At 38.4% G+C, this 19,820-nt stretch overlaps 1 protein-coding gene across 42 annotated transcripts in view; it reads left to right on the top strand.

The window, feature by feature from the left end:
- The window catches only part of zgc:172295, a 122,202-nt gene that overhangs the window by 51,104 nt on the left and 51,278 nt on the right, over positions 1-19,820 (top strand). For all 42 annotated transcript variants that reach the window (NM_001431101.3, NM_001114584.3, NM_001431102.2 and 39 more), the window contains 1 exon segment: positions 12,762-12,828. In NM_001431101.3, coding sequence (NP_001418030.2) covers positions 12,762-12,828 — 67 coding nt within the window.

The raw sequence follows: 19,820 nt of genomic DNA, 5'->3' as shown, positions 1-19,820 counted from the left end.
CATTTTTTGAGCTGTTGACAGTCGTATATGTGTCCCACACTGCTAAAAACACTATTAGGACACCTATATTTCACTAAAAAGTGTAAATTGGTTGTTTTTGCGTCATTTCAAGCAAATTCGTTCTTCCGGTTTAAAACAAATTTTTGAAGCTGCGTCACGGTCATGACATAATAGCGTTGTATTCCAGCGTGCAGGCTGGACGTCTGTGCCAGAGTGTGTCTTATTACGTCTTACAGTGTGATGCATTAATGCATGAGTAAGGCTTGTTTCAAACCAATCAGCGCGCTCTATTGTGCAACTTCATTAATATTCATTACTGTCACAGTGTTTAGACGACACACACACCACGTTGTATTGGCAAACAAGCGTGAAGTGTTGCTTTTATTGTTAGCTGCAGTTAAGTTTCGTTTTCATTTTCTCTCTGTGAGAGCTCATCTGGAGTCACGTGTGGATTAACAGTGTACGCGATGCTCGACAACAATAACTTACATGTCTAAGGAGGAACATTGTTTACCTGAGAGCTATTCTCATCTGCAAACGCTGAGATCCAGATTCGCTTGTAGTCTTCTCTTAATAAAGACGCGGCTCTAGTTGCTGGTGATTGTCCTGTCTCTACAGATTTGGTAAGTGAGTGACCAGTGCTCTTTGTTTATTCAGTTTGTTCGTATCGAACGAAGTTAACTATTGCACCGAGTGTAAACATGTTAGCACCACAACCAAACTTTAACCTCGTGTAGGGTTTTCACCGCATTTTGTGACCGGAATAACACACGCGACTTTCTGACGCTACCTGCCGTGTGCATCTAAGTTTCCAGGAAATGCAGAGGGTTTTTTTTCTCTCATTTGTCGTGCGGTATCAAACATTGCATGAAAAATTCACGCTTACTCGCGCGTGCCCAAATAGACACTCCCACACCATCCCACTTTAGTTCCTCCGACACTCCCCCCTAAACAGAGATGGACACTCACTTTTCTGACTTTTTCCAAAGTAGAGGTGTGAAAACACCCTGCTGAAACGAGGAGGTTTCATGGCCCCTCGTTTCAGCAGGGTTTTTTCACACCCCTAGGTAGGAAAGTGGGCGTGTCCTGCTCTGTTTAAGGGGCAGTGTTGGAGGAGGGGAAGAGGGAAGGTTCGTAACAATTTGCATAAAAACGGGAGTGTCGGTTTGGGCATGTGCTGATTTTCACAGAGGCAAAACAAACCCACAGACGCTGGGCAGAAAAAAAAAAGACTGTGTTTACATGGACATCAGTAATCAAATTGTTTGCCAAATTATTAAATGGTGGACTTTAACTGCAGTTTGGCTCTTTCTTTCAGGAATTTTATTCATGCCTCTCATGACAAACGAGATATTTCATTCGAGGAGCTGCTGGAAGCTTGTATTTTAATGCAATGTTTGATACCGCACGGCAAATGAGAGAAAAAACCCTCCGAATTTCTCTGTAACTTAGATGTACTCTGTAGGTAGCGTCAGAAAGCCGTGTGTGTTATTCCTGTCACAAAATGTGGCACAAATCCTACACGATGGTAAGTTTGAATGTGGTGCTTACATTGTTTACACTCAGAGTGCAGCTTTTAAATTTTTTCAGTCCATAATATTGTAGTGATATTAACGTACGGTAAACTTAACTATCTTAGAAATCATTTGACTAAGGTCTGTCTTTAAACACTGAAAGAGTACTGCTGACGATACGAACTAACTTTGCCTCTGAATAAACAAACAAAGACAGTTGGTCACTCACTTACCAAATCTGTAAAGACAGGACAATCAAAACCAACTGGAGCCGGGTCTTTATTAAAAGGAGACGAGCAGCAAATCCGGATTTTACCATTTCTATATGAGAAAAGCTCTCGGGTAAACAATGTTCCTTAGACAAGTATTACTGTCGCGCGTCGCGTGCACTAATCCACACGTGAATCCAGCTGCACTCTCATAGAGGGAAAATGAAAACAAAACCTTCACTGCAGCAAATTATAAATGCAACGCTGACGACCCGTATCTCCAAACATTTCTTGTTCTTCCGCTCGGCAACACAACGTGTCGTCTCTCTGCCATCTGAACACTGTACAGGCACAAACAGTCTTCGAAGCGGTCATGCATATTAATGAGGTTGCTCCGCATACACAATAGAGCGCGCTGGTTGGTTTGAACCAAAACTTACTCATAAATGAATGCAGCACACTCAGAGACATAATATGGTACTCCCAGGTACAGACGTCCAGTCTACACGCTGGAATACACACTAAGATCTCATGGCTGTGACGCAGCTTCAAAAATTCATTTCAAACCGGAAGTAAGAATTTGCTTGAAATAACGCAAAAACAAACAATTTTCACTTTTTAGTGAAATATGTGTCCTAATTGTGTTTTTATATGACTGTAAGCAGCTCACAAAATGTGTTTTGGTGTTTTGTGACCCTTACACAATATATTTCATTTGTCTAGTCAACTTCATTTAATTCGTAAATATACATCCTTTCCTATTAAACCTGCAACACATTCCAAAAAACGTTGGGAGAGGAGCAGTTTCGGGCTAATAATCGGGTAAATTGTTTAAAAGTGCTGTGATTTGAAACAAAAGCTGCATCCATATAGTACGGTGGCCGGGAAGTGCAAAACATTACAAAGTTTAAAACACTTTTACAAAGCTCGAGACAAATTTACATTTTGAAAAACATTTTTACTTATCATCAGACACAATTACATAGGAAAAAACAATTTTACAAAGGACGAAACAAATTTACATTTTAGAAAACAAATTAACATGACGCAAAACACTTTTACAAATCCTGAAACAAATTTACAATTACAGATTCCCTACGGAAAGGGAATGTACCACACACCGGTAGTGACGCGGGGGAAAGTTGTTGTTGCTGGTGAGCGGGGTAAATTCGCGCTGTGGAGTACATGGCGTAAACGAAGTTTATGGTGACCAAACATGGACTGTAGTCGAGGGTTGTTTTGCCCGTTTATTATTTCACCTTCATCAAGAATTGTCATTCATCTATAAGGATGTCATCACATGGGATCAGGACTACTTTTTCAAACATTTGTCAAGTACTGCAATACGTAGTTACATCCACAAATGCCAATGAAAACTGTACTGTGCCCAAAGGAAGCCCTATGTTAAAAGTGTCCAGAAGCACTGTCGACTTCTCTGCACGAGAGGTGCAGAAAAGTACAAAAGTACATAGACATTTTGGAGCACAATATGTTGCCTTCAAGATGACGTATTTTCCAGAGACGCCCAGGCATATTTCAACAAGAAAGTTGTAACAGAAATTAGCTCATTTTATGAATATTAATAATCAACAATAATGGTTTACTCTTAATTATTAATATTCCGGCTTAAGCTTCAGTCAATTTGGTCAAACAAACATATGATTGTATATGATTTTGCCCACTCAACCGAGCAAACTCTCAGATTATAAATATTAATTATCAACAATTACGAATTATTTTTAATCATTAACATTCTGTTTTAATTTATTGTTAATTTGACCAAACAAACATAATCAGAGCCGCTGCTTTTCCGAGCGGACTCGGTAATGATCTATTCATTTAGAAAAGGGAATAATTGCTACTTCTTGTGAAGTAGATTAATCATTCATAAGTTTTAATCAACTTATAACAGCTAGGCAGAGGAATCTGTGTTTCAGTGACTTTTTCTGTGAGGCGAACACTACAATTCATTTGATTATAAGGGGATTTATTGACTAGTCAGATCGGTAACGAACAAACGCACGAACATACATGAAACATAGAACAAAGGTAAACCACGTGGAGATAGGCTATACGGGTCTATAAAACATGTAACAAACAGAGAGAGATAGCAAACCGCGGAAATAGAGATTTCAGATAAAGAGTGGCAGTTCCACACACACCATTAAGGATCACCAAAATTATAAAAACACCTTTTTGATAAAAGGGGCACAGCTTATTTGCATAACTAAAAATACCTGGACTTTAATGTCTGGGGTCTCTCTCTTTATGCAAGTCTCTTCCGTCCGTGATGAAACTCCTTTGATGTCCCTCTTGATGCATTGAGTTTGCAATACAGTTTGGAGGAATGTGATCGCAACTTTAAACTGAGTTTACTTTGCTGGAAAATAAGAAAACGTGGCTGGAAAGTCCATGCGGCATAGAAGAGCCACTCGCCCCTCAAAGGGGCCACCTTTGGGAAGTTCTTTGTTCGGACTTCTGCCCAGATGTTGGGGGTCAGACTGGTTATACCTGCGGGTCACGTGACAACCCGTTCAGCATTCTTGACCAATGATTTCAGTGCAAAGTTTGAGCACGAAACCTTCCTTTGTCTCGAGGCTGCTCATATGCAAGTTTGAGTGTCCGCCTAAAGCATGCGGAGAGGCATTAATGCCGGGTATTAAAGAATGTAAGCAGCTATTATCATGCTCTATGCATCATGTGTTGTAAAATGTCAAGGGCAGTCCAACGACACCAGACATGGACAGGTACATCAACAATAAGAGCACATCGAAAAAACATCAACATAATTCCCACACTTACATTATTTATGCTCTAAAAAAGGCCTAAAGCAGGGGTGTCAAACTCAATTCCTGGAGGGGTTGTACAGGTAGGAAAGGTCAGAAATGAGATACAAAGTTTACAAACATAACATTTTAGTTTTGTGCTGGTCCCTGATTTCTCAGTCCAATTTCTTTTTGGGGTAGTGTCCTTGTGGGTGTAGGGATGTGTGTGTGTGTAAGAAAGGAGGGGGGAAAGATCGGAATGTCTTTGAAGTCTCTAGATCCATCTCTCTGGATAAAGAAAGTGTCATGAAGGGTTTAATAAAACCAATAAGTAATTTTATCTGGGGACTGTACGCTAAAAAGTGCAAAACTACATTTTGCAAACATTACAAAGTCCTCGCTGCAGAGAAAAAAAGGAAACGGGTACTTGACTGGCCTGCCTGCAGTCCCAGTCCTAACCTGTCTCCAACAGAAAATGGGTGGTAAGGATGGGTTGTTTTTGAACGATTTTTTTCATATGGAACGAATCTTCTGTATGACTCGAGAATGATAGGTCTTCTCAGGAAGTCATTCGTGCACATGCGCAAATGAACATTTGTGGAGCTGGAGTAAAACATTTGTTCCTTTTTCGAGTCCTCTATCAGGTTTGTTTAATTTGTTCATCACGTGAAAGACTAAAGCCAATCATATGCATTTAGAGATGGAAAAAGATTTGATCCATTTATTTCTCAAGTCCTCGGGTTTGAGTCTTCTCTCTTTACATCACATGATAAACAATCGAGTCAAAACAAGAAGACTCGAAAGATGAACTAATTAAGGCTCCTTTCGGCTCTGTGTGCATTGGTAAAGCTTTAGTAAATGAACCACTGAAATTTAAAGACCTGTCAGAAGAGGTGAGCTGACATAATCATAGAAAAAAGACTAGATAAAAAATAAATAATTATATTCTGTTTCTTATAGCATTCAAGTTATAACTTGTTTGTAGTATAATCAACGTTTGGTGTAGTTGTAGAGGAGTTTGAAAGCAACTTGTATAATTTTCCTAATTTTTGGGCAAATTGAACAAAATGAACAAACTGACTCGAAAAAAGATGAATTCATCTCACTAAACAAGACTTAATGGTCTTGTCAGTAAAATGATCCAAACTTCTCATCACTAATGGGTGGCACATTTTAAATAACAAAATGCGACAATAAAGACCTTGTACTGTTGCACATCTTAAGACTTGTTTGCAGGAAAAATGGGACAAAGTTACAGCTTAACAATAAACACTTCATCCCTTGGTGTCTTCAGACCCTAAATATTTTTAGTGTTGTGAAAAGGGATGGCAACATTACAAAGTGGTTAACTTTTTTTGAAATGTGTTGCAAAAAACTAAATTGGAATGGTTATTAAAAAAATCATTAGGAACACATTAAAATAATGAAATACAGGTCAAATTAAATTAAAAAATCACTTTGGGGTATATTGTTGCAGGAGTGAGATCACACAGACACTGTGATTTCCCTAAAGGGCTGTTTATTTACAAGTGCGTAGTGTGCAGGCAATAATGCAGTCAATATCCCAGTTCTTGCAGTTTTTGTGGGGAGTGGAGTGCCTCTAAAGAGTTGCTGGAGAGAGAAACACTGCAAGCCATCAGTCGAAAACATGCTCTGCCCATTTAAATTACGCTTACAAGTTCGACACACCTCTTCTTCAAGTCCTGGCCATTATTATTTCTCTTGGACTTTCTTCCCTGAGTGCCGAATGAACACTCTTAATCACCATCCTCATCTGGGTACCACCAGCCGTGCTTCCTCCTCCCCACTATTGCTAAGTGACAGATCTTTGATAATTGTACACAAGGCTGGATGAGGTGCTGTGGGGCATGAACAGATGATGTTAATGGGAAGTCAGCATCTGCAGCAGGCAGTCAGCCATTCTCTCTGCAACCTGAATGGCCCATAGTCCAGCATCCAGCTTGATGGGGCTTGATACAACATCCCAGTGTTTGGCCCAAACGAACGAGGATCTTCCTATTCAGCACATCTTAATCCACTTGATGCTGGGGCTGGAGTGAGTAATAGGCCAGCTGGACCTTCACTGTCAGGAATATAGCGAGTAGTTGGTGCCACTGCTTTTCCCTTGCCTCTTTAGCTGCCAGCACCTCAGAGCTCTGCAGGTATGCCTTGACATCTTCCCGGTCACCGAGCCCGGGCAGGAGATAGATGGGTATCGAGTGCTCTGGGAAGGCTGGGCATCTGAATGAAGACTGACTGCCTGTCCTCCCTTTTCATACTCTGCAACCTGGCCCAAGAGGTGTGGCTGTCTCAAGTCAACTTCTTGGAGAAACTGCAGAATCCCCTCCATCTTCGTTCATTGATGTAGAATGGATAGAGAAAGAGAGGGAGAGGAAGCGAGAGAGAGGCATCCTATGGGAAAAACAATTGCAATCATACAAAAGCAATTGTAATATGTAGAATCTCTCTAAATGCCTGCATTCTGCACCAGATGTCACAGTAAAGAGATCACACTGACACAGAGATGCAGTGAAATCCCAGAAAGCCTGTTAATTTACATTGCAGGAAGTGGATGAAGTGCAGGGGGTGAAAGGTGAAGTGACCGTAGTGGAACCAAAGTCTCAGTTTGTGCAGTTCCATGTGTGGAGTGGAGTGTTGATCGTGGGTAGCTGGAGAAGGGAACAATGAAAGCCTTCATTCTAAAATATGCTCTGCCCATTTCTTTCAGCATTGCAGCTTTTTTATTCCCCTCTCACTCCTAATAATCCTCTGCTGTCCCCGATTGGCATGATGATTACAGTGAAGGACACCAGACTGGCAGGTCCACCACATCATATATACATACAGTGGTGTGGAAAAGTGTTTGCCCCCTTACTGATTTCTTATTTTTGTGACAATTGAATCTTTCAGATCGACAAAAAAAAAAAAAAAAAAAAAATAGTCACAGTGGAGAAATTTTGGCCCATTCAACTTTGCATAATTGTGTTCTTTCAGCCACATTGGAGTGTTTTTTTTAACACAAATAGTTTTTTAAGGTAATGCCAAAGCATCTTAGTTTGATTCAGATCAAGATTTTAACTAGGCCATTCCAAAATCTTCTTTTTGTTTTTCTTCAAAAATTCAGAATTGAACTTGCTGGTGTGCTTTGAGTCATGGGCACTCACCTTAACCTAGGCAAGTGAGACCTGCAGTTCTTTGGATGTTTGGGGTCTTGTGTAACCTCTTGGTTGAGTTGTGGTTTCTCTCTTGGGGTAATTTTGGTCTGCCGGCCACTTATAAGGTTCTCTACCGTTTCATGTTTTTTTAATTCAATTCAATTCAGCTTTATTTGTATAGCGATTTTACAATGTAGATTGTGTCAAAGCAGCTTCACATAAATGGTCATAGTAACTGGAACAGTGTGGTTCAGGTTTTAGTGTTTAAGTTCAGTTCAGTTCAGTTTAGCTCAGTTCAGTGTGATTTAATCATTACTGAGAGTTCAAACACTGAAGAGCAAATTCATCGATGCGTAGCTCTACCAATCCTGAATCATGCGAGGCAGTGGCGACAGCGGAGAGGGAAAAAAAACTTCACCTGATGGGAGGGAAGAAAAAAAACCTTGAGGGAACCAGACTCAGTTGGGCACGACCATTTTAATTTCTCCGCTGGCCAAAAGTCTTGTGCAGAGCTTCATTCGCCGTGGTTTAGGCTGGAAGATGGCCTCAGCGAAGACTCGTCTGTCCCTGGAGCGTCGCTGGAATCAGACTCATGTTCTCCACTCCCCACGACCATCAGCGCAGCAGCAGCTCAGGATATGGCCTGGTCCCGGATATGGAATCCTTGGGATCATCACGTCGCTGGTCTTGGATCCAATCAGTGACTCAGCATAATCTGAGGACCTCGGGATGAGTATCCCCAGGTGAAAATAGAGAATAAAGAGAATAATTAGCGTAGCTGCTGTTCATAGTGTATATAAGCAAGATGCAGAAGCCTGTGTGGAACCCGCTAGGTGATGCATTGAGTGTATGCTTTACTAAACAGATAGGTCTTTAATCTAGTTTTGAACTGGGAGAGTGTGTCTGAGCCTCGGACGTTATCAGGAAGGCTATTCCAGAGTGTAGGAGCCATGAAAGAGAAGGCTCGACCTCCTTTACTTGATTTTGCTATTCTAGGTACTACCAGAAGCCCTGAATTTTGAGATCTTAAAGAGCGAGTTGGTTTGTAGCGAGACAGAAGGTTGGTTAGATAAACAGGAGCTAGATTATTTAGAGCTTTATAGGTGAGAAGTAATATTTTAAATTCAATATGAAACTTAACAGGCAGCCAGTGTAAGGAGGATAAAATTGGGGTTATATGATCATATTTTCTAGACCTGATCAGAACTCTGGCTGCTGCATTTTTTACTAATTGAAGTTTGTTAATAGAGGATGCTGGGCAGCCAGCAAATAGAGCATTACAGTAATACAGTCTCGAAGTCATAAAAGCATGGACTAGCTTTTCTGCATCGGAGATGGATAGCATATTTCTTAATTTAGCGATATTTCTCAGATGAAAGAAGGCAGTTTTTGTGACATGGGATATATGGTTTTTAAAAGTTAGATTGCTGTCTAATATGACACCCAGATCTTTTATAGTAGAGCTAAAACTAACTTTGTATCCCTCTAATTGTAAATTGAGTTGCGAGATCTGCTGTGTGCAAGATTTAGGCCCAATAAGTAATAATTCTGTTTTGTCGGAGTTTAAGAGAAGAAAATTGTTGGTCATCCAGTCTTTGATGTCTTTGATACACTCAGTTAGTTTAGAAAGTTCAGACGTCTCCTCAGGTTTAGTTGAAATATATAATTGAGTATCATCTGCATAGCAGTGAAAGCTGATCCCATGTCTTCTAATAATGTCTCCCAGAGGTAGCATGTAAATTGTAAACAGTAAAGGGCCTAAAACTGATCCTTGAGGCACCCCATACTTTACTGGGCTGACTTGTGAAGGCTGTCCATTAATATTCACAAACTGGTAGCGGTCAGTTAAATATGACTTAAACCATTGTAGAGCCTGTCCCTGGACACCTGTAGACCTTAAGCGATTTATGAGGATATTGTGGTCAATGGTATCAAATGCCGCACTAAGATCGAGTAAAACTAATAGCGAGACGCACCCTCGGTCAGCAGCTAAGAGTAAATCATTGGTTATTTTCACTAAGGCGGTTTCTGTATTGTGGTGAGCCCTGAAACCTGACTGAAACACTTCAAAAATATTGTTCGTCTGCAGAAAAGAGCATAATTGAGTGGAAACAACTTTTTCTAGTATTTTAGACATAAATGGAAGATTTGAAATAGGTCTATAGTTAGCTAAGTTGTTGGTGTCTAGTTGCGGTTTCTTAATAATAGGCTTAATAACAGCTAGCTTGTAAGAGTTTGGAACATGGCCTATAGATAAAGAAGAGTTGATAAAGTTAAGAAGAGGTTCTCCTATAGCAGGTAGCAGCTCTTTCAGTAATTTTGTTGGGATTGAGTCCAGCATACACGTAGCTGGTTTAGAGCTATTTATAATTTTTACTAACTCTTCGTGTTCTATGATTTTGAAGCAGTGTAGGTTATTATTATGATTCAATGAAATATTTACAGGATTTGGAGTATAAGCCGGTGCAGAAAGTTTGGCATCTCCTATTTTCTGTCTAAAGCCTTCTATTTTATTACTGAAAAAATTCATGAAGTCATCACTACTAATTTGCGGTGGAGTAGTTTGTTCCAAGGATGACCGATTATTTGCTAATTTAGAGATGGTGTTAAATAAAAATCTAGGATTGTTATGATTATGATTATTTTTTGCCACTTGTAGATGGTGGTTTACTGCAGTACCAAAGCTTAAGAAATGACTTCATAACCTTTTCCAAACTGGTAGATCCCAATCATTTCATTTATCTTATGGTGAGCAGTGGGTAGCAAAATTGCCTAACAGCAAGAAGGTTTGTCATGTGGCATTTCTGTGTAACGTTTGCATGTTCTCCCCGTGTTCATGTGAGTTTCCTTCAGGTGCCCCAGTTTCCCCTAAGTCTAAAGACATGTTCTATAGGTGAACTGATTAAGTTAAATTGGCCATACTGTATGTGTGTGAATGTAAAAGCTGATTTATATTTTTGCGTCAAACTTAAGCGTATGCTATGGTGCAGCCTACGCGTAGCGCAAGCTCTGTTATTGGTCGGCTTGGTAGCACAGATGAGTCAGATGAGAGCCACGTGAGCCCGATGAAGCGACTGTTTTCAGGTGTGGAATCCCGTGATGGAGCTCCGGATGGAAAGTTTTGTTTTGTGTTTACCTCATAGTTAAAGTTGTTGCATGTCCGCCGGTTCCAGCCGCAAAATGAGCGAGTTTGAGCCACTTGTACATTCAGGATGCGTTCAGAAAAAAACAAAACAGCAGCAAAGAAACTCGACACAGAGGAACATTAACACCTCACTGCCCATTAGCGTTTCGGAAGTGTTAATACAGACCAACAGAGACGTATAAGTATAAATGCACAGCTACGCACGTTGCATGCGCCGTGGGTTACGCCGGTCACTTGACACAGAAGTATAAACCAGGCTTTAGGCTGTATGGGTGTTTCCCGGTTTTTGGTTGTGGCTGGAAGGTTATCCGCTGTGTAAAACGTATGCTGGATAATTAATATCCCTGATTAGTAAATGGACTAGGCCAAAAAGAAAATGAATGAATGAATGTTCCTAAATTTCCCTGGATCTTGGCATGATGCATGATGATTTAAATGTATTCTTAATTACAAACTAGTGTGGCTTTAATCTCCAGTGTGATAAGTTATGTTTTATAATAAATGCGTATACAATAAATATATACTGTATGTAATCATTTACACTTTTATATTTTGTTAATTTGAGATTTATTAATTTTTTTTACATTTTATCTCTGTTTCTTATTTTATTTAAACCAAGCTGGTATAAAAAAATAATTAAAGTAAAATTTTAGTTTTATTTCTTTTGCATTTTTCTCCCTAACCTGTGTTGAATTGAACCAGACCATTACTTAAACAACAAGTTACATATGGAACAATGTCTTTTTTTATTTATTTATATATTTTTGTATTACTACACCCCTATTGTAATGCAAGTTATCAAATTATTTCCTTGTGTTTATAAAGAAAATGATGTGAGGATTGTTAGTTTTGGAAACCAAAATGTGCTGTCTTTTGCAATTATATTTATTGTGGCTAGACCGTAAACTGAGGCAAAAATTGTGTTGTGCATTCCTGCATTTACTTTTTCTTATTGAATGTTTATAAAATATTTAGGTATCAGTTTATTTTTCAAGTACGTTTAACACATTTTGTTGATTTATAAGTTGCATTGCAGCTACATTTTATTTCTAATTAGAGTATGTGTAGACTTTGTTAGGGTTGGTATTAGGTTTAGTCAAAGTACCTTTAAGGCAAGTCATTTCACTGGGCAGCCATCTTTGAAACACCTCTCGGACAGCATGCTTGGGTATTCTGTCTGAATGGGGAAACATCAAATTCTCCAAAACTGTTTGCCAAGCTTACAATTACATTACATATTTGGAGTCACCAATAAAATTAAACAACAACCATCTCATAAGTTTCGTTTCTAAGCGTCAGAATCCAACATAATCAGCCTATTTTCGAGTTGCCCGAGCTTATGCACATGCGCACTCAAAAGGAACAAAATACAGACACCAACCTCATTTATGGCCATTCTGCACTTTATTATCCTCTGCATAATGCTTCGCCTGATTGCACTGCTCTTCTGAAGTAATCCACAACTTGGTCTTTGGTGAATCTCCTGAAGAAATGACAGCGACTGTTTACAACTCTGTGAGTGTTTAAGTAGTTGCTGTCATGTGATGTGCATTTGACAGGATGATTGTACCTAGTGTTCGTTTCATACAGATTACAATACCAAAAAATGTTTGTTATCAAGTGCATTGGTTAATTTAAAAGTACAGATTTTAAGCTTTCTGTGGATATATCTCTTGTGTCTGTGAAGCAAGTATTCGCTGAGGATCCAGTGCTTTTGTTGACCACCAAACTGTCTTAAAAGCACACTTCTGATCCCAGCTTCCCCCCAGAGAAACTTTCTTAAGTTTCTTATAGTCAGGAGAAAGTCTGTTGGTGGAGCAGTGTCAGCAAATATTAAGCAAACAGTTTGATAATATTTTAATAAAGAATAGTTTTCATGTAGTTGCATTGTATCTTATAGTCAACAAAACATGCAAAAAGGACCATCAAAAGAAATTGATCCCAATGTGTGTTTTTTTTTTTTTTTCAAACAGATATTTTGATATACCAATGGGAATTTTACCAAAAGTGAGAAGTTCTTCAGAGATTTATGGTTTAATGGTAAGTTTGATTTCTGTTTTTATGTTACATAGATGTTACAAAAGTTAATTAGATAAAAATCTCAGTACTGAGCAGATGCTCTGATACATCATCATTTTAAGCCAAAGTAAAGAGAGTTGTTATTAATATTATAACTATTCAAAGACCTGTGATTAAAAAAAAATGCTTAATTTGGTGTTGACTTCAGGTTGTAGTCCTGTAAATACTTGGCCCTGTTTCTTAAATGCAATGCAATGTTAACAACAGCTTGCAAATAAGCAATGTTTTGAAGCTCGAAATACAATATTATTTAAGACTGGTTTATACATATCAATTGGGATATTTTCATTGTTGAAATCAGAGATTTAGCTTTACCAGTTACAAAATTACACAATGTTCAATGTTATGGACTGCTTGTACTTGTATATTTTGTAAAGATACAGTCAGGTCCATAAATATTGGGACATTATTACAATTCTAACATTTTTGGCTCTACACACCAACGCAATGCATTTGAAATGAAACAATATGTGCTTTAACAGCAGACTGTCAGCTTTAGTTTGAGGGTATTTACGTACAAATCAGGTGATTGGTGTAAGAATTACAACAGTTTGCATATGCACCTCCTACATGTAATTGGACCAAAAGTCATGAGACAGAATAATAATCATAATTCAAACTTTCAAACTGGTTGCAAATCCTTTGCAGTCAATTACACCCTGAAGTCTGAAAGGCATAGACATCACCAAAAAGTGGGTTATATTCCTGGTGGTGCTCTGCCAGGCCTCTACTTCAACTGTTTTCAGTTCCTGCTTTTTCTAGGGGGATTTTCCCTTTAGTTTTGTCTTCAGCAAGTGGAATGCATGCTCAATTGGATTCAGGTTAGGGGATTGACTTGGTCATTGCATAATTGCATTACATTTCACTTTAACTCTTTCACCAAACTCTTTGGTTGTTTTAAAGTATGCTTTTAGTCATTGTCTATCTGCTCTATGAAGAGCCGTCCAATGACGTCTAAAGAATTTGGCTAAATATGAGCAAATACAGGGTTTCCGCGGGGTTGTAAAAGGAAGTAAATAAAATTAGCCAAAGTTAAGGCCATTAAAAAGTAATAAAGTAATAAAAGTCGTCTGACAAGGTATTAAATTTTCAAACCCAGTTTTTAGAAATTTTTTTTAAGTGTAGGCCTTTATTCTAAATTTTGCGTGGATTTATATATAGAAAGAGTAGGACTTGAGCGCACTCATTTGAAGTGGAGTTCGCGCGCGCACTGAAACAAACCCGGCTGGCTTACTGCCAACCATATAGACGACCTCACCTTTGATTCAGTAATTGAATTAAAGAGCCCATATTATACATGAAATAGGGTCATATTTTGGTTGTAAGGGTCTCCAACAACAGTCTAATATGCATGCAAGATCAAAAAACACTTTCATGGTCTTATAATTTGCATTTTATTTTTACCTAATTATCCCAGCGACTCCCATATGAATCGACCAGTGATTCATTTGTTCCCAAACCTTTCCTTAGCGTGAAGCTAATCTGCGCTGATTGGACCGATGACAGTCTGTTGCAATTGGTCGACTGCCTTCAGTAAGAGACAGAGTGAAATGCCCAGCAGCTAATCAGCAATATAGAAGTAGTCACAGTGCATACACCCTCGATAGTGTAAGGCATGGAGTTTAGCTGCCAGTGGCTGAATGTAAATACAGACGATGGACTTGAAAAGGCAGACGACTAACTATTTTATTGAGCAAAAACTCCAAAAACTGTCGAGGAGATCTCCTAGCCGACAGCTCGCGCGCACACACAAACACACACTCACACCTCCGGACGACGGCGCGTGCACACACACACACACACACACATTACCCTCCTCCACCGAACGTAAACAAAGCAATATGTAGAATATAGCGAGTTAACCTGATACAGTACATGCGGTTACAAGTAACAAATCACAACTAAATACATTTGCAAGCTAGAGTAAACGAGGCAACAACTTACGATCAGCTGACTCCCCCGTCTTTTCCCTCAAACACAAAAAAACTGTAAATCAGTGCATAACGAGACTAAGCATTTAAAATGACGCAAACCAAAACTTATAAAGAGTGATAAAAGTGAGACTTTTCTTTCTTTCGTCTGTTCCTTCTTGAGATGTATATAATTTTTCTATTTAGTTACTGATGACTGCTTTGCAGCTTTCAGCATTGAATTGAATGATTTATTATCTTTTGTTTGTTTTGTAACAGAAATATTATTTATTAAATTAACATGCATATAAAAACAATAATGAACAATAAACGTTTCTTACTGCAATTCTTCACTTTTTTTTGATGCAAACCATAAATTTGTTTTTCATAAAGTAATAGTCAACCTTTTAAAACAGATAATTCGCATTCAGGCACATTCAAGGCAGCATGATAATGAGAAATGTAATTAATTGTTAGTATTATTGTCATCATCTTCATTATTAATATTCTTTAATTATTACACCTTTGTTTTTGCACAAATATTAATAAGTCATCATAGAATTAGTATATAGTTGTAGTAGATCACAGATAGTTGTTTCTGGTTTTTGTTAGTCCTAATTGATGTTGTTTTAAAATACAATAAACCCCTTAATATACAGTTTGCAGTGATGCTCATTAATTTTTGGTGGGTGCTCCTACATTTTTTTTCTGGTGCTCCTAATTATTTTTAATATAAGTTGGGAGCACCGGTGCTACCAAGAAAAAAGTTATTTTCGAGCCCTGACACATGGAATTTTTCAGCACAGTTGTCTTAACTGTGCTAAGAATTCCGGGCCGAGAATGGTTTGTAATTGTGCTGCGCCGATCCTGGCTCAGTGGAGAAACAACCGTAACCCTACTGAACTGTTCTTAGAAGAGCGACTATTGACATTTGATGACATAAATTACATCGATTAAAAACTATGGATAAAGGCCCACTGTGACACCTTGATTAAGCCCTCTGACTTTACTCAAATGTATGTTATCTGCAATATGTTATTCCATTTGAAAATATATTACATTTATGCCACTACAGTTGCAGCTCGTGCAAGTCGTGATGGTAGTGAATTTTTTTTTGAAGGTATTATAAAAGGTAGTAAAAGGTAATAAATTCAACTCAAGAAGTTCTGTATATACCCTGATATAACATTGCCCAAAATACTTCAATATTCATCCTGCTGCTTTTGTCAGCAGTCACATCATCAAGGGCCATACATGCCCACGCCATGGCACTACATCACCATGCGTCACTGCTTAGGATTATGAGCAGTTCCTTTCCTTCGTCATACTCTTTGCTTCCCATCACTTTGATACATGTTGGTCTTGGTCTCATCTGTCTATATTTTTTAGAACTCCAATGTGGCCTTTCAGTTTTTTAGGCCCCATTTACACTAATACATTTTAGTTTTAAATTGATGTTTTAGAATGGAAACGATTTACTTAGATCGAAGTCTTAACTTATGGGAAGGGGTGCAGGACTGAACTTTGTGTAGACTACTTAATATTGAGGAAAAAGCCTCAATCATCTGTTTGCAGGTGTCTCCGTTTTACCCCATCCACACTGCCATGGAGCAGCAGCGTTTTCAAATTAAAATGGCCTCTTCAGTGGTTTCAAAAAGCTCAAAATTCAGTGCTCCAACTTCGGTGTAGTGTGGACGGATGGTGTAACCACAGCAAAACTTATGTATTTTAAAACTAAAACGTATTCATATAAATGGGGCCTTTGTCTCATCAATGGTTTACATCTTGTGGTGAACTTTCTGTATTCACTCTGGTGAAGACTTCTCTTAATTTTTGACTTTGAGACACATACGCCTACCTCCTGGAGAGTGTTGTGACCAACTGTTGTGAAGGGTTTTTTCTTCACCAGGGAAATAATTATTTGGTCATTAACCACAGTTGTTTTTATTGTCTTCTGGGTCTTTTGGTGTTGCTGAGCTCACTGGTGCTTTCTTTCCTTTTAAGAATGTTCCAAACTGTTGTTTTGGCCACACCTAGGGCCTCATGTATCAACGCTGCGTACGCATAAAAACTTTGCGTACGAAAGGTTTCATGCTCATGTTTGGATTTACTAATGATGAAATGAACGTGAGAATGTGCGTTGGTCCACGCCAACTTCATGCCTGGCATACGTTCATTTCATGTGTGTGTTTGTTTTAATTCCATTGGCGACTCCTAGAGGCAGTTGTGTTAAGTAGCACACTACATCTTTGAGCCGTGTAATGGCAGCTGTATGGGACAGGTTCACCCGAATGTCTAGCTGGTATATAAGGCTTTCATACCATGCAGATGACCAGCCAAACATTAAAGCGCAATTTGCAGCAGTCGCTGGTTTTCCCAGTGTAATCGAAGCGATTGACTGCACACACAATGCTATAAAGGTGCCATCTGAAGATGAATTTGTGTACGTGAATCAGAAACATTTCCATTCAATAAATGTGTAAATAATATATGATGCGCACACTTATTAATGATTCCTACTTGTTTTCCTCGTGATGAAGAGTAACCAAAATCTGATATGTAGAGGGGGAAAAAAAGAAGAATGTCTTCATCAGATGCTGGATTTGAACCGATTTCATGCTTGAACGTGTCAACATGTTGCCATGTGTTTTTCGAGCTACGCCACTCACGCTGTCAGACACTACAAAATTTTTCACCTTTACATCGCACTATTTCTTTTTTTAATCCACTCAGTGTGATGTTCAGAACCAACTGTGTTAACCACATCAGCTAAACTCTCCCACTCTATTTCTTTCTTTTGTTATTAATTCCAAACTTTCAAATAACATAGTTTTTCTCCGGTCTACCTCCGAAAGCAGCACCTCCAAACCACATTCTTTTCAAAGTTTCTCTTTTTGCTTGCTTTTGCCATTTTCTGTTGGGTTTTGCCAAACGAATAGTAATTAGCATATACATACGGGGGAGGATGCAGGGAGGGGTTTTGCGCTCGTGCACGTGCGCTCAGTTTCATGTTCATTCAGATGCACAAAGAGAATATGCGTGTTTTATACATCTAAATTTTTTACTGCAGATGCACATTTACAGCTTTGTGCGTACGCAATGTTTTAGTATGATTTCAACGCAAATCTTCGTATATGAGGCCCCTGATGTTTTGCTTTCTCTCTGATGTGTTTTTGTTTTTTTAGCTTAATGTTGGCTTGTTGACTGATTTAGTGACAGCTCTTTGAATCATATCTTGAGAGATGCCATCAACGGCTTCCAATGCAGATAGCAGACTTGAAATCAACTCTGGACCTTTTATCTGCTCATTATAATTGGAGAAATTAAGGAAAAACACACACCTGGCCATGGAACCGCTGAGAAGCCAGATGTCCTATTACTTTTGGTCCCTTGACAAGTGGGAGGCACATATGCAAACTGTTGTAATTCCTACACAGTTCACCTGATTTGCATGTAAATACCCTCCAATTAAAGCTGACAGTATGCAGTTGAAACACATCTAGTCAAATCCATTGTGTTGGTGTATAGAGCCAAAAATGTTAGAATTGTGTTGCTGTCCCAATACTTATGGGCCTGACTGTATTCTGTAGTTTAATGCACTACTATTACTACACAATGAAATAAATCTTTCCTCATGCAGTAGGCTTTAAAATCAGGCATTGCTGAATCTATTACAGATAGGCCATGTGCACACAGAGACTCAGTGGTTACTGCTATGTCCCTTCTCTCCTGGAAATAATTCACTTGCATGATGATAATACTTTATGCAAAACTGTTTGAGTAATCATACTATTATTTATTTATTTATTTATTTTAATCTCTGAGAGATGATCCAGCTTGTACCCGACGTACATAGTAATTTATTTGATGTGTTACCTGATGATTCTGGATGCATTTGATTATTTCTACAGAATTGAATACTACTTAATGCATTTTTCAAAGGATTTTTTTATATTCAATGCAATATTAGACATCTTCTGTCAGATGTTAAATAAATGTTTTGAAAGTGTATTTAATACATTTTGTTTTTAATGCACTTTTCTTAATCCGAGAGCGCTACAACAAAAGCAAAAATAAAACAGAAAAAAATAAAATACTAGTGTTCAGTGCAGAGAAATGTTAACTCATAAAACAATCACAGTACAACACAATTCAGTACAATACTAATCAAGAGTACAAGTTTAAATTGCATGGGTTTGTTGCAAAAATACTGCAGTGTTTAAGTGTTCTACCGAAATGTGTATATTCCATACAAGCTGTAGCTGATTGGTCAATTCTTGTCACGTTTCACGACACTTGTGCGCACATGCCAAGCACCTCCATTAGAACTTGTGTGAAGTCTAGAAAAGATACAATATGCTAAAGGCCCCTGAAAGGCCACCGTCATTTGCGATCTCCAGCAGTTGATCTTCTTGCACAGCCATGTGGATTCACCTGGTTTGTTGACAAATAACATTCCTTGGTAGTTTTTGGGTTCTTCACTGGGTTTTTTCCCCTTAGCAAAACTTTTTTTTAAAGATATCTGTTTCTTACTCATTTTGCTGTTTGTGGGTTAAACTTGGGTGCTCTAGTGACCGAAATGCAACTGAGAGAATACGGTCATTTTTCAAAATAAAAAGCTTTTCAAAATAAAAGATCATTCAGACTCGGATAATAAATAAAACGGAAATAATTAATGATTTATTCTGCCGCCCATTACCATTTGATCCCAATTGAGCGTCTGAAGAGACCAAAAAATAGCTGTCCACCTACATTTACTATCCAACCTGACAGAATTGGGGTCTGTTTCTCGTACCTTGCTTAAATGATCCAAGATAATTTGACCCATTCTGGATCTTTTAATCTTGATTACTGATCTCTGGCTAATTTGGTTTTTTAAACAATTTCACGTATCAGAATAAAATGTCTGAATAAACTGATCTGAGATCGCTGCATGTGTTATGCTGCATCCTTGAAATCATGATCAGCAAAGCAGCGTATTAACATCATCTGGTTAATATTCAATTATCCATGTGAGCAGAATTCATAGTAAACGGTTTGTTA

The sequence above is a fragment of the Danio rerio genome, chromosome 1 (genome assembly GCF_052040795.2).
Source record: "Danio rerio strain M-AB ecotype USA chromosome 1, GRCz13ab, whole genome shotgun sequence".
Taxonomy (NCBI): domain Eukaryota; kingdom Metazoa; phylum Chordata; class Actinopteri; order Cypriniformes; family Danionidae; genus Danio; species Danio rerio.
Note: the sequence above shows the minus strand (reverse complement) of the source record. Positions and strands in the feature narration are given on the sequence as shown.